The sequence below is a fragment of the Sitophilus oryzae genome, unplaced genomic scaffold, assembly GCF_002938485.1.
Source record: "Sitophilus oryzae breed Bouriz unplaced genomic scaffold, Soryzae_2.0 scaffold_771_pilon_pilon, whole genome shotgun sequence".
Taxonomy (NCBI): Eukaryota; Metazoa; Arthropoda; class Insecta; order Coleoptera; family Curculionidae; genus Sitophilus; species Sitophilus oryzae.
This window is the reverse complement of record NW_022147386.1, coordinates 1,016,389-1,032,822: the sequence shown is the minus strand read 5'-3', so window position 1 is coordinate 1,032,822 and position 16,434 is coordinate 1,016,389. Positions and strand designations below refer to the sequence as shown.

The 16,434-nt window shown below is 32.3% G+C and overlaps 1 protein-coding gene across 4 annotated transcripts in view; it reads left to right on the top strand.

Annotated features, from left to right (window-relative positions):
* Positions 1 to 1,377: 1,377 nt before the first annotated feature.
* LOC115888487 (flocculation protein FLO11) overlaps positions 1,378 to 16,434 on the top strand; it is a 244,885-nt gene continuing 229,828 nt past the window's right edge. For all 4 annotated transcript variants that reach the window (XM_030908234.1, XM_030908235.1, XM_030908233.1 and 1 more), the window contains exons 1-2: positions 1,378 to 1,503; positions 3,815 to 3,948. In XM_030908234.1, coding sequence (XP_030764094.1) covers positions 1,439 to 1,503; positions 3,815 to 3,948 — 199 coding nt within the window. In that variant the 5' untranslated portion in view covers positions 1,378 to 1,438. The remainder of the gene's footprint in view (positions 1,504 to 3,814; positions 3,949 to 16,434) is intronic.

Genomic DNA, 16,434 nt, shown 5'->3' with positions numbered 1-16,434 from the left:
ATATAAGACGGCGAAGATTTGTATAGATTTGCCTTAATGATGCAGAACGATTTGTAAAATATTAAGCAGACCTTCAAAATATTTTGTAAAATATTTAGAAAGTTATAGAAACGATCATTCTGAACGTAAATTTTATCATTACCATAGGATTTTTTGAAACGTTTTAATAAGTATGTAATCTAAAGTTATTCTACTGAAGTTTTTTTTTTTAAATTTTAATTTGGAACATTCATTAACATATTTCTTTATGTTCAAAACATTCAGTTTTAAGACACTCTTTATACGGGGCAACGGCCCAGTTATGTCGAAACACCGGTTCCCATAGAACGCCGAAGTTAAGCGACGTAAGGCGATACTAGTGGATGGACGGGTGACCGGTTCGAAACTATGTATCGTGCTGTTGTCCAAAAAAAGCAAAAGTGTAAAATCTATTGACACACACTGCTCATTCACGCCGGTTCGAGGCCGGATGAGATCGGATATCTCGTGAGTAAGAGTCGATTTAGACACTTGCCAAGTCGGTAGGCCATTGACTATGATATGGCTGAGGACCGCTGTTCGGATTCCGCGTAAACAAAGTATGCCCCGTCCAGATTAGCCCTGGCAGCAAAAAGGAGACGTTAACTTCAAATCTTTACTGTACTTTTCTTTATACGGACAAGAGATAACAGGTGTTAGGTAATAGCTTTGAGACTACGGTTCGAGACGCATTGATGTTATTTTTTTGGTTTGTAAGTTTTGCTCATTGTGACAAAAATTTAATTAAAGGTAAAGTAAATGTTTTCTCTGCCTACTGTTAACTAAAGCATATATTTTATTTTCCCGTTGAAATAATTCTGTGCTAAAGCTTTTCCTTTTTTATTTGATTTTACAAAGGTATTATATAGCATGGATATGTATTTAATGGATTCGATTTATGTTGTGAATAATTTCTAGTTTAAAATTAAATCTAAATCCAATCGTTTATTGTCCATTGGTGCCGATATTTTTGGTTCGGTATGACTTAGTGTTTCCAAACGTACCTGTAGTAACCAATACAACGTAGGTTCCTTTATTTTATTTAAATTGTTTGTTATTTCCTGGGTTTTTATACTGCAAGTTGAATCCCTTGATTCTCATCAAGTTTCTTATTTGTAATGTACCCTAAACATGATCTATACCAATAGATCCCAATATAGCCTCCGTAAATATGAAATATTGGTAACATAATTATAAATAAATAAGTAATATAAACTAGAATCAATATAAATTATTATTAATACTTAATGCTAACTAATAATAATTGCAATGAATACTAAGAACATGTCTCATAATTATGTACTATTATTATTATGTACTTAATATCATTAATAACTGTATTCTTCTGTTGCAGGCTATTCATGAATTCTCTGGAGTACGCTTACCTCTTCAGCCTTATTCTGGGAGCCATGCTGTTTTCATGTATTCAACTGCTTCCGACGGCAATGTCACCCTTCAGCTCAAAGAACCCGACGATCTTGACAGGTACCATAGTATATGTTACTATTAAATTATTATTATGAGTAGAATTTTGATTTGCAATTAATATTCATGCCAGAGATTGCTTTACTATTATTTTACAACTCTATGTATATTTTTTCTACATAGAAGGATGTTATTAATAAGTGATAATCATTTAAGTGATTATCGCTTGGTGGCCATATTGTAATTGTCATCTTTTGAAATATTAATTCCGAAGGCATTTCTGTCAGTTCCACAAAATATCCCGTCAATTCTTATTACAAAATGGCAAAAGAAAAATTTGGTAAAATTTTGTTGCCTCAACTCGACGATGTTATTAAAAATGTGAAGTCAAGGAATACCGAGTGTTCAGACAAATATGTATGGACGCAGTTTACTGAGTTTTGCCTTGCACGAAGTTTCAAAATTGAGAAAACGACAACAGACGAGGATTTGTTTAAAAGACGGGGCATATAATATGCGAAAATCCGATGGAAGCGATTATAAAGAAGATGTGGTCAAGCTTTTATGGAACAAAACGGCCAAAATGCTCCAGGAACTATATTTTGAAAAATATAAGCGCCGCTTAGATCCATTCAATGACATGGTTTTTCATAGCGCCCGTTTTGCCCGAAACGCAAAATCGAAAAGAGTTGCAGGCATTACCTGATGCACGAAATGAGAGTTTCACAGCTTTAACGAGGCAGGAAATAGAAAAAAATGGCCTTAAGTTTGGATAAAAGTACCCCAGGGGCGCTATTCTGTAAAATCGTCGGTATCGGTAAGTTACGACAGCTCTCGATACGTATTGTATATAGTAAAAATGTGTTGTTGTTGTCATAGTTACCGATCGGTCCTATGGCAGATATCGCAAATTTATACTGACGAAAATCGGTATCTCTACCATGCCCTTGTCAACCTCACCGTAGAGATACCGAGAGTCGTCGGTACAAATTAGCGATATCTGTCATAGGGCCGATCGGTAACTATGACAACAACAATTAACACATATTTACTATATGCAAATACGTACCGATAGCTATCGGTAACTCACCGATACCGACGATTGTACAGAATTGTTGTTGTCATAGTTACCGATCGGTCCTATGGCAGATATCGCAAATTTGTATCGACGAAAATCGGTATCTCTACCGTGAGGTTGACAAGGGCACGGTAGAGATACCGATTTGGTCGGTACAAATTTGCGATATCTGCCATAGGACCGATCGGTAACTATGAAAACAACAATTAACACATTTTTACTATATACAAATACGTATCGAGAGCTGTCGTAACTTACCGATACCGACGATTTTACAGAATAGCGCCCCAGATGGGCTTCAACGGAAATTTTTCCACATAGCTGCATCCGAACTAGCATTGAGAGGAAATGAAGCGGTTTTTTTGGTATTGGAATATTTTACGGAGAAAAAATTATAATAACGGGGCTAGTACCGATCGTCTGGAATACAATCCAATATTTGCTAAAACGGCGCAAGGAGGAGCAAGTCGAACATGCGAAAGTAAGTGGCTTGTAAAAAATCTTGTGCATTCGGATTTATGTCCAGTACGATTATATTTTAAGCTAATGTTCAAAAGAGGCGCAAACATTAAAACTAATCGATTATTTTTGACGGTCAATCAGAAATGCAAACAGAATGATAACTCCCCATAGTTCAAGAATTTCCAGCAGGTATTAACATTATAAGAAACTGGACAAAAATGGGAGCAATCAACATCGGCCTATAGATACTAAAAATAAACAAATCACGAATCACTCTAACAGAGCTTCAATAGTAATTTCTCTTAACAGTTCAGGCGCTAATCTCCAGGAAGTCATCAAAATAACGGGCCATAGTTCTATAAATTCTGTTACTCCCTATCTTCAGCTCAGCGAACAGCATCATTATGAAGATTTTGTCCCAAATGAGACCTGAAAATACACCGTCATCTACTTCTAATGCTGAAGCCAAAATCAAACACCTCCAAACTATGGTAATAATTCATCCAATGGTTCAAGTTTTCACTATAACAATTGTAGTTTTATTATTAATAATTATTATTATAATAAGAATGTTTAAGATGAGAAGGATATATGTATTTTATTTCGTTGTATAATATTTTGAATACAACTCAATGTTTCGGGATTACCTAATACTTTTGCCTGACACTCAATGCGATACCGGCAACACTACGACTCCGAAGGAGGACGCATTTCGTGTCAGGTGAAAGTATTATTCGGTAATCCCGAAACATGTTGGGGTATTACATTCGATAATATTATTAGTTAATAACTCTAAATAGTTTTGTTTTCATTTCTAACTTTTTTTTCCAGAAATAGTTTGGCAGCGATGTTGGCTAGGTTACAAGAGGATGCTTCATTTTCTATCTATACCCAAGATGCAGATATTCTCTCTGATGGTAGTATAGACGTTCTTTTAGGTACTGGTTCTTCAACAGGAAATTCTGGTGAGTAGTTGTTTTGAGTTATTATTTATCGTTTTAGTTAATGTCCTAAACGAATAAAAATATTCAATTTATTAAAATCTGGCATTGTTGAAATCTAAAATGAACATAATAATATTTTTCAGATAAGAAAAATAAAGAGTATAGAGTATACAAGGTGTATCAAGCTGAGCTTGTTTTGAAGTTTCTAGAGAGCTCAAATATCTAAATTGGAGCTTTTTGTGCTTATCATGCTCTGTCAAAGATCAAGTCATTCTATCTTGTCTGTCAAAGAAATGTTGTATGACCCAAGTATTTTTGCTTTATTAAAGGAAAGGCTGTTTAATTCGCTTTTGTTTTTAATATATCTTTCTATATCTATAGTAGCCCGTTTTTAAGTTTAGAAGATTTAGTTTCAAATCATATTTGAGTTTTTGATTTTATCTAATTATTTGTGTCATTAAATGTCAACTAATGTCTGACAGTATTTCCTTCTGTCAGAAAATTAATTAAATTATTTTTGTTTGATTTAAATTTGTTTGTACTTTTGTTGTATTTTTATTGATGAATAAAATTTTGTAAATTTTTGCAAAAAAACCTCATAATCGTGTTTCTGGGGTTGAAATATACTACCACTAAAAATATTTGCACTTATTTATGGCTCATGCTGTATAGAGTGATATCAAAATTCATGAAATTTTACAAAGAATTATATTATATTAAGTATATAACAAAAAATGGGGGATTCATCTAAAATAAGTGGCTGTTAACTTCCGATACTTTAGGAAATGCCACCGTATGGAAATTATCTTTAATTGAGACATCTGACTCTGAAATAATAATATGCAAAAAAGATCTGATCTAGATATTTTAATACTCTAGGAACATCTAATGCAAGCTCACTTTGTATTCTGAAACGCATTTTTAAGACTTTTAGTAAAATATTTCGGCCTTCACTTAAAAAGTGCGTTGGGTATATTTAAATTTTCTCTATGGAATAATATCCACTAATATTAATTAGTAACCGTATTTTTTAATTATACCACTTTATACTAGTCGTTGCTCGGTAATCTGATATTATTTTAGCGCTGCAGTCATCTCAATTTCCTACTCTGTCTGTAATACTAACTACTACTCTCGTAGAGCTAGCGAAATATTTTATCATGCAAATTAGAATTTCAATTGAAATTTGTAATTCCGCAATAGTTAGTTAAAAGCTAATGCACGAGCTTTCCCTTATGCGCCGCATCCAAAGTGATACCGTATAAATTATGCTTTATCATAATACAACAACAAACATACAAAATGATGTGGCGTTTCCTGTTTAAAATCAATTGGTTTGGTTGAATATGGCAATATTTATGTAAAACAATAAATGTAACAATTAAGATTTTTAAAACTGAATAATTTGGTACTCTCATATGAATAGTAAGTAGCTATTTACATTTTCAATTTTCACTAGTAATACTACAAGAGATTAAATTATTTTTGTTATGTACCTATTATAAAAAAAATCGGGATTTAATTTAAAATATTATTTTGGTTTGGTTTGGGTTGGAATACATAAAGAACATAAAGAAAATTATACCAAATTGTGTTTAAAATAATTTTAGAAGTACTTTTTTTTTATTTTGACAATGGCTACTTTTTTCCTTTGAATAGACATCATAGTACAACAAGATCCGGGTGCAGGATTATTACGCTCAACTTATTTTTAACCAAAACCCACTTTTTACGAATATTTATGAATAGGAGAATACACTTTTATTAGGGTGTTTATAATAAAGTTGCCGTAAATAGAGGTTGCCGCGGTTTAAAAATTTTCCTATGTTCCCGGCAACAGTGCGTCGGGCGTCTGTACCTCCTATAATCAAAAACTTAGGAATTTTTTATAAATGTCAACTTAAAGTATGTGTTAGGATTTTTTTCAGAAAAATATTTTAACTTCTATAGGGTGGCTCAAAAAAGTGTGAGTGGATCAGAATATTCTTTAAATGGAACACCCTGTATATTATTCCTTTGTTATGGCGCATTCTCACGACTCGTGTACTTGACAAACATTTGTAATTAGTATACAGGGTATACATGGTAGGTCGGGCATCTACTGATCTACGCCGAATTATCGCCAAACCCTGTTTACCATTAAAAATAACTTGCCAAGTAGACGAGTCGTGAGAATGCGCCTTTCGCTGGAGAAGTAAAAATTGTTTCGCAAATATTTGCGTTTTTATTACATATTATGACTCTTTCCATTTTGAAATCCTTTAAATATAAAAAAGGTTCATTTCTTAATTCTCCATCTAACAGAGGAAAAATATACAGGGTGATCCATCTAAAAAAATATTCCAATCCAGTCACACTTTTTTCAGCCACTATGTAGAAGTTCTATGCGAAGAAGAAAATATTTTCCTGAAATACATCTTAACACATACTTTAGGTTGGCACATACAAAATTCCTAAGTTTTTTATTATAGGAGCTACAGATCGCCGGTACCCTAGTAGTAGGAAAAACTTTGACACGTGGCAACCCCTATTTGCGACAACTTTTTTTAGGCACCTTTATAACATTATGCACAAAATAAAAATAGCTTTAATTTGACATATAAATGACCAAAAAAAATTATGAGCATAATGTCGTCTCCAAAATCAGTTATTATTATAAATTCAACATAGTTGCCGCAACTTTTTCATAGGCACCCTGTTAAAAGTGCATTCTCCTATTTATAAATATACGTCAAAATTAGGTTTTGATTAAAAATACAATGAGTGTAATAATCCTGCAGCCGAATCTTAGACTATCAGTAAGACATTGAAAGTTTAGTTGACTTTGTAAGTAAGTTTCATGGTAACGTAAGTAAAATCTTAACTTAGGTTTAAAAGCTGTCAGTTTTGTAGTACAAGTTTTGTTGGGCCACGTGAGCAAAATTATTTGCTTAGGCAAAAAGAGAAAAGAAAGTATTTCTCAGGAGATTTAGCAGTTAAAATAGGCGAACACTAAGAAATTCAAGTATTTAGAAGCATTTCACAATCTTTTCTAAATAAATTTTAAGATTTTTGACAGAGCAGGTATACCCGTGAAGGAACTAGCACTTATTCTTGAAGATTATGGCTTTAATATGTACAGAGAGAACTCAGAAGATTACAGTAGTCTAAGAGCTAGCAACGTTTTCGAGAAAGTATTTTAAGACGTCTGGCTCTTTGGTATATCTGTTACTATGCTCTCTGGAACAGCATGCGGCCCGTCTGGCTGCCGATACCCGTGGCGTTCACTACTGCGCATCGGAAGAAGATCCTATATTTTTTATTAATTTAGTCCTATAAATTCTAGTATTGGAGACATGTTCAATTTATATTCAATACTAGAATTTAAAGGACTAATAAAAATATAGGATCTTCTTTCAATGCGCAGTAGGGAACGCAACGTTTACCGGCAGCCAGACGGGCCGCCTGCTGTTCTAGAGAGCATAGTAAAAGATATATCAAAGAGCCAGACGTCTTAAAATACTTGTTTTTCCGACGTTGCTAGCTCTCGTACTACAAGGCGGTATGAAACTTTTATGGAATTGAACTGCCAGGGCACTTGCAAGGACCTTTTTGTAAAAGGTGCAAAAGAACGGCTTCAGTGACGGCTATGTAATGAAGATCGCTGTCATTTTATATATAAAATAATATGGGGAATGTCATCGATGTTCATTTCCAAGCCAGCTGTATAGAATGAAAAACCATATGTCAACTTTTGGCATTCGCGCTTAAAAGAATCATAGTTTAAATTTCAATCTAGAGTGCCATGGCTATTTTAAAAATACTAACATTTAATCAAGGATCCTTGGAGAAATAACTTTACTCTTGTGATGTTTTTGGTTTGTTTTGTCAAAGCCCGTTAAAGGATGCCCAAATCGTATTTTAATCATAACTCAATTTTTTTTCAAAGAAACAAGGGTGGCTCATTAGCATATTTAGAAAAAACATTAATTTACGAATAATTGGGTACCACACACTTGGTATTTTGAGTCAAATTGTAGTTATGAACGTATGGTTTATTTGAAATTGAAACTTGAAATTTTCGCATTTTTGATATATGTGTAATTTTCTATCGAATAAAGTAAGAAAATAAGTTAATAAATAAAAAACAAGAAGTGACCAAAAACAACTGAATGCCAATCAATCCTAATTTATGTCATATACTAACATACCAAATCGGGAAAATGGGGAAACACCAGAACATCTTATCACTGAGTGCACCGAGACGACGACCATTCGTGCTATGAACCTTGGTACGTCTGATATGGAGGATGGAGAGCTCTCTCTGTGGAGCCGTCTCAGAAAGGATATTTTAATATTTATTTAGATTTATAACTCAAGAAAGGGGAACACACAATAGATCTATAAGGTCGCGGTAATTAACTCCCCTCCTAAACATTCTACATTCTACATTCTACAACATACCACATCTCGATTTTTACCTGAAAAAAAAAACAAAAAAGTTATAGGTGTGAGCCACTTTGAGACGCACCCGGTATACGGATAGATTGGAATTATTATAAATCAATATGCACTATATAAACAACAAACAAAATATTGAATTACTTATTAGTAAATTATTATCGGGCATATAAAACAGATTAACTGCACTATTTGAGTTTGCTTTAAAATCTTTCTAGAGCACCAATATTATTTTTGAGCTTCCTCTGCGTTCGTTTCAATTCAAAACCAGCAGAATGGAGCCCTGGTCTCTAGAACCCAACAAAATATTTTGTCATGCAAATTAGAGACCGCTTTCAAAACGGTAACCGAAACCCAAGTTCAGTTGTGTAAGAGCTTCACGCGTGGCTAGAGCGGAACGAAGAGCTATTTCTGTCTCTCTTCATTTTGTCATCGATTTAAATGTCTCTTTCATGAGAAACAATCACATTTATAAAGTTCCTAAGCAGGCTTATTTTATGAAATGACTCTATATACGTAAGAGAAATGACAATAAGGATGTTGGTGGTAACGATTGGGGCGTACTAAGCTTTCTTCTACAAAGGGTGGAGGGTGCCCCTAATGCCACGCTCTCCCTTTAAGTTCAAAAACAATCCAGCCCAAGACGAAAGTTAACTTTTACATTAGAAAGTTCAACGCTGAAGGATTATTATTGCCGCTGTGTTTTTTGCGGTTTGTCGATCGATTTTTGCACCTTAACACGTCAGCTTGGGTTATATCTGTTGGGTTTGGTAAAATTTTAAGTAAGTTACTAAGACTTTTGTTCAAGTTCAGTTTTCAACAAAATATTTAAAACACTTAAGTTTACACAAATTTCATGTATTATATTGTAAATCATTTTCAAGTAAGTTTTACATAACTAAGAAATTATGCTTGTTAAAATTGTTATCTATTCCAGTCCTTCCTTATTCAGTTTCAATTTCACTGCATAACCGCTAATAGTTTTCTTTGTAAACTTTTATATTCTTTATTGAGGTTTTGCGAAGGATTACATTACCGGTTTACCTGTTAAAATTACTAAAAACACGGTCAAATATTACTGAACATTATAAAAAAAACATTAAAAAAAAATTACACACTAGACTAGAAGCCAGAAGCCAAATTTGCCAAAACTTAGTAACTACACTCAGATGCAGCAAAAAAAAACGCAAAAGAAAATTGTTTCGTTAAATTTAAAGTGTCATATTTTTTTCTTTTTAGCGATATTTCTATAAATCTTTTAGCGAACTGTATACAAACCAAACCAAACCTATCAACTTTAATTCATAGGTCAATATTACACTATCAAATTTTTTTGTCAAAGATTTTATTTTATCAAAGCATTTGACAGTGTTATATGTGTGATTTTATAAAACATTGTATATTAACAATGTCAGATTTTTGATCAAATATCTTTTATAAAAAATCTTTGACAAAGAAATTTGATAGTGTAATGCTGGCCTAATATATATAACTTAGCTGATTATACAGGGTTAATTGAAGGATTGTTTAACCAACCAACCCTAACTTAAAAATATCCTATGCAATAATTTAGGAAGTAACTTTTTCTAAAACATTATTTTTCGGTCAGAACCACGTCTTCTGAGGATTTTGTTTTTTGGCTCATGTCAACACATGGTTGATTTTAGTGAAAACGGTTCAAATTGGTTAATCTCTAAGAGCGAAATGAACTTGCCACCAACAATTTGCAATTAATATATGAACACTGTATTAGAACTCTATATTAATATTTAAAAAACGTTAAAAACCAACGATACAGGCTCGGTTTTAATGAATATTAGAAACACTAACAAAACTAAAATTAACTGTAATAACTAAGTGTACAAACAAACAAGAATCTTGTAAAAACTACTTTAATACGTTGTATTGCCAGTGTATATCAGATTTTGCTTTAAAATGTAGGATTGCTAAGGTTACAAATCAAAGCACAAATTTAAGTATCGAATGTCCATTTTTCTCAATACTTATATAATTTTATGTGCAAAGAATCCGATTCTAAAAATTACGGATTATAAAAAGAACCAAATCCACTATTACAAAGATAATAGCGCTCAGTATTTCCGAAGATAATTGGAAATACTTGGACTCTTAATTCATTTATTCAGACGATGCCGACAATGGCGCCCACAAAAGCAATGCAAAAATTATCAATTATTGTCAATTGACTTCGGAAAAACTATAACTAAATCAACGCATCTCAAAGTTCAAAATAAAAAAAATCGAACACGAACGCTATTTATATTAAGGAATTTGTTAATTCTAACTTAGTCTCTACAAAGGTCAAAGTTGAATTACGCTAATATTCCGGTTTATTTAACATTGGCAGAAACTCTTTTGTTTCAAAAGAACATTAAGTGCTGCACAAAATACAAATATTTGGGTATGCAAATCACAAATGATGGACTGTTGGATACAGCAATTAAAGAACGAAACCAACTTGGAAGGAATGCTATCACGGTATTGAATGGGATACTGTGGGACAGAAGCATAAAGAACAAGAACAAAGCTCTAATATATAATACCATCATCAAGAGTATAACCACGTACAGCTGTGAAGTGTGGCCAATTAAGGAAACAACAAAACGAATGCTGGAAGCTACAGAGATGGATTTTTGGAGAAGATCAGCAGGCAAATCAAGACTCGAGCGAATAACTAATGAACGCATAAGAGAGATTATGGAAGTTAAACATACGATAGTGGACGACATAAAGAACAGTCAACTCATATGGTACGGGCATGTCCAAAGAATGACAGAAATAAGAATCCCAAAGCAAATTATATACTGGAAACCTGCAGGAAGAAGAAAACCGGGTAGACCGAGAAGAAGTTGGCAGGAAGGGATTGACATGTTTATGGAGGAAAGATCTCTCGGAGACGGCGCAAGGAGAGATGGCATCGGAAGACGTAGAACGTTTTAAACCTATTAATATACAGGGTGGTCCGAACTGTATTCCGGAAACTTCGCCAGCATATTCTGCAGATAAAAATAAGTAAAAAAGTTCGTATAAATGTATGTCCTAAATTGCTTAGTTTCGGAGATACAGGGTGTAGAAGTTTCATTTTTATTTCGATTTTTTCCAAATAAGTTCTGAAATAACGTCAATATTTGGATGAAAATTGATATCTGGGGGTTATTTGACATGAAAAATTTGATTTTGATAGACTCCTACTTGTAGAGGGCGCCACCTATATATGTTTTAACTTGTTTGAAGAGTAGTAACTTTTCGTCCTTACCTGTATAAAACTACTGAGTGAAAAAATTACATTTCCGTGATTTTCTACGTAAAAAATGTGTCTTGGTAAAAATCGCTACGAACAACCGTTCTTAAGATATTTAGAATGGAAATAGTCAATACATGTTATTATTGACAAAAAAATAAACACGTTGAATAGATAGTTATTTGACTGAAATAATAAATTTGGAAAACTTTTATTTTTTTTAAATTAATCATAATTTTTTCTACGAAAAAATGATGATAAAACAGTTTCTATTGGACTTTTGGCACAATAACATTTCAGATTTATGATTTCAGTTTAATAACTGTTAGTCAACATGTTTAATTTATGTCAATGATGATAGGTCTTGATAATTTCGATTCTAAATATCTCGAGATACATTCCTTGTAGCGATTTTTACCAAGAGATCTTTTTTACGTAGAAAATGTCATAAATTTATATTTTTTTACTCACTAATTTTAAACAGGTACGAACGAAAAGTTATTTCTCTTCAAACCAGTTAAAAAAATATGTAGGTGGCGCCCTCTGCAAGTAGAAGTCATATTGACATCAAAATAAAATTTTTCATGTCAAAAAACCTAACGAAAAAAAGATTTTTTTTCGTTAGTTCTGATAGGGGAAAAAACGTAAATACCTGTATACCAGTAATTCCATGTTTTAAATTATCGATTATCGGTAAATTAAAATGTCGATAAATTTGCAATCTCTAGGCTTTACCAAAACTCCCTTTGAAAAAATAAAAAAATAAACATGAAAGTAAAACGCTTATAATCTAGTTAAACTTCCAGTTAATACCCCATTTAATCCGTGCTTATTAAGGCAGCGCTAACGTCTAGTACTTTGGACTCGTTCGCATCCTCTAAAATATGAAAGTTTATTAGCGAGCTAAAGTTCGGCAGGCTCAGCTCTAGCATTTCCCTAACTAGACGCAAAACAAGCCCCTCTACAAAAGGTAGAATAGAAATTTCGCCGTGTAAACCAGACTTCGTTTATTCTTCGGAGGTAGCGGATCGTGAAAACGCTGCTTCTCCTCAAAACTACGACGATAAAGTTGGATATTCCGTTGGAGAGTATCGAATTAGAATTTTAGATTTTTTCCCTGCTGAGAAGGAAGCACCTCCGGAGAAAGTTTGGCGTTTGTTTGAACTGTTAGTTTCTTTTAGGACGGTATTATAGTTTATTACATTTATTCAGAATATTAACTATTAAAAGTTATACAGGGTGGTCCGAATTGTAATTAGGAAACTTCGAAAACGTATTCTAAAGATAAAAATAAGTAAAAAAGTTCATATAAAATCATGTCGTAAAATGTTTCGTTTTGGAGATATAGGTTGTATTGAATAAGTTTCATTTCTATTTCGTTTTTTATAAATATCTATACTAACGTCCACTTTTGGTTGAAAATAGTCGGTATTTTTTACATAAGAGATTCGACTTCGATACTAGTATGACTCCTACTTATAGGGGGCGCCACCTACATATGTTTTTTACTATTTTGAAGTGTAATAACTTTTTGTTCGTACCTGTATAAAACTACTGAGTATAGAAAAATAAATTTCCTCTATTTTTTACGTAAAAAATATCTTGGTAAAAATCGCTACCGAGATATTTGGAATCGAATTAATCAATACATGGCATAAATTAAACATGTTGGCTAGATATTTATTAGCCTGAAATAATATATTTGAAATGTTTTTATGCTAAAGGCTCAACAGAAACTGTTTTATTATAATTTTTTGGAAAAAAAATATTAATTTACAAAAATAGAAGTTCCCAAATTTGTCATTTTACTCCATTAACACGTACTCAATATTTATTTTTAGTCAATAATGACGTGTATTGACTATTTCCATTTTAAATATCTTGAGAACAGTTACTTGTAGCAATTTTTATCACGAGACAATTTTTACGTAAAAAATGACGAAAATCTATATTTTTTCATTCAGTAGTATTATACAGGTACGGATGGAACGTTATTACTCTTAAAAATTGTTAAAACATGTAGGTAGCGCCCTTTAACTACAATAGAACAAGCGAGAAATGCATTTTTAAAAATGAAGAACGTCTTCCAGAACCCCAGATTGAACCTTGAGTTGAGAACTGGCTCGTTAAGTGTTATGTTTGGTCAATCCTATTATACTGAGCAGAAACATGGACACTGAGAGTTCAAGAGATGAATCGCCTCGATGGATATATCGAAGAATGCTTAGAATTCCATGGACAGCCCATATCACACTTGGTTGAGAAACGTCTGAAACTGGACTCACCTCACTTTTGAAGAACTCATAACGAAAGCCGAGAATCGTGAAGATTTTGCCAATGTGATCGCCAACCTCCACGAAAGAGACGGCATGTAAAGAAGAAGAAGCGCCCTTTAGAAGTAGGAATAATATTGGGGCATCGAACTGAAATTTCTTATGCCAAAAAAGACCCGGACATCAATTTTTATCAAAATATCGACTATAATTTACAAATTATTTGTAAATAAAAAAATAGAAATAAAAATTAAATTTCTTCGCTCTATTTGGGTCTCCAGAATATGCTGCCGAAATTTTTCGAATACAATTCGGGCCGCCCTGTATAATCATTTGAAACTTAAAAGAAATTCCAATATAGCAAGCCAACTGGTAAAGCAAGAAACGTAATAAAGTTACATGAAAAACGAAATAAATATATTTTTTTATATTTACTAACTTATTAATAATTAGTAAGTTAATTTAAATTATCAAAATTACATTAAATCGTGTTATTAAAATTCTTGTTAACATTATTTATTCCTTAACAAAACCTCTTAGCAATCTCAGAAATACTCTTGGCAAAACCAGTAAATAAATTACAAACATACAAACCAATAAATAAATGTACACGACAAAATTAGAATTTGGCAACTACGTTCAAAGATCTTAATCTTCTTAATGGAATTACGAATGGATCTTACGTGAAGTATGATACTTTAAGAAAAATAAATATCAGACATAAATATGAGTGTCTTGGAAATACCTAATTACTTCTAACTTAAGAATGTCGTAAACCGAGACACGTAACTACATAGAGGGTGAGTCTTAAATAAGTGCAAATATTTTTAGGGCTTGTAGATCTCGAGAAAAGACACATATTTTCTTTCTACCGTTTTTCAATAACCGAGTTAATTTACTTAATTATTTTTTGCTTAAATTTTCAGAACCATTTGGTCTTTTCTGGGGTTTCTTTTTTTTTAATTTGATCCACTACCTATGTTGCCATGTTATCAAGAAATCGTGGTTTTTAACTAATAACTAAAAAAATGCAAAAAAATTCAATTTCTCTAAAAAAATCACGAAAAAAAACATATTCGTGTTTTTGGGATCGAAATATACTGCCAATAAAAATATTTGCATTTATTTAAGATTTACCCTGTATATTGTCACAAGCTAATCGAAAAAATAACAATGATCTTTTTTTGCATTCGCGTTATGTCTTTGAACCTTGTTAACTGCGGAATCCTTTCGTTCTGACTTACGGCATATTTTGCAGAATGGTGTTTGAAAGAGATTTTAAATAACATTGAATATTTAATAATAACCACTGTCTGATTTTACATTAATAAATAACTAATTTTCCCTGACAAAATACATATATTATCATAATTAACAGGTACTTGATAAACACTTCTTTGTTTGGTTAGGTTTGGTTTCTCAATTACACTTTATACTTTTTAGTTTACAATCATTCACAATGTCTGAAAACACAATTAAAATTAATAGAATATTATAGCAACAGCTTGCGGTAGTCAGATGTATCCATACAGAAAGTCTAATATTTAGCTTATAAAACAATCATCTTTTGATTTCTAACCACAATTTCTCTTGACGGATTATAATCAAAGGCGAAAATGACATTCTACGCAAATTTAAAGTATAATTAGTGGAAAAGATAAAAGATAAGTTTGTTTACTTTTTCTACTAATTGAAAATTACTGCCACTAATTTTGACGTTCTGAATGCTTACATCGAAATGAGAGGAATTGAAACTGGAGCTAATTGAAACCACTAATTTATTCCACTAATTTCGAGGTTGTACATTCCACTTCATTTCGAGGTTATGAATGAGACTTTAGTAACTTACAATATTAGGATATGATATTGTAATATTATATAATGGCACTACACCCCACACACTATTGTACCTAAATAGATTACATTATGATTGTTTGACGTAGCTAAAACTCCATCTGTTTGACTTCCGAATTTTTTTTTCTAAAAATAAAATAATAGATATTTACGATACAAGTGAGTTAACAGCATCATTAAGATACGCGTGTGAAAGTTGCAAGAGTGCGTAGCACGAGTTGTGTAACCACGCAAGTATCTTAATGGAGTTAACTCGCGTGTATTGTACAATATTTTATCTACATCTAACTATAAAAACACACAATGAATTTTAAAAATTATTGTACTTAACTATATACCTATCCTAAAAATCTATTACTTTAATACCTTTGTTCAAATAACGTTAAAAAAATGAGCTATTTGGAAAGTATTCCCTCTGACATTGAAGAAGAGGCATTCAGAGCCATTTCTGGATTGCTTCCAGCAAGATCGAAACAGAAGTATGAATATACATACACTAGGTATGAAAAATAGTGCACCGAAAAAAAAGTACACAACTATGGAAATGAAAAGGTACTCATAACATATTTTTCCAATTTATCTGCTACTTATAAGCCTTTTTCTTTTTGGGCTTTCTATTCAATGATACGTACTATGACATCTATTAAAATGAATATAAATGCTTCATCAGGCATTTACTTG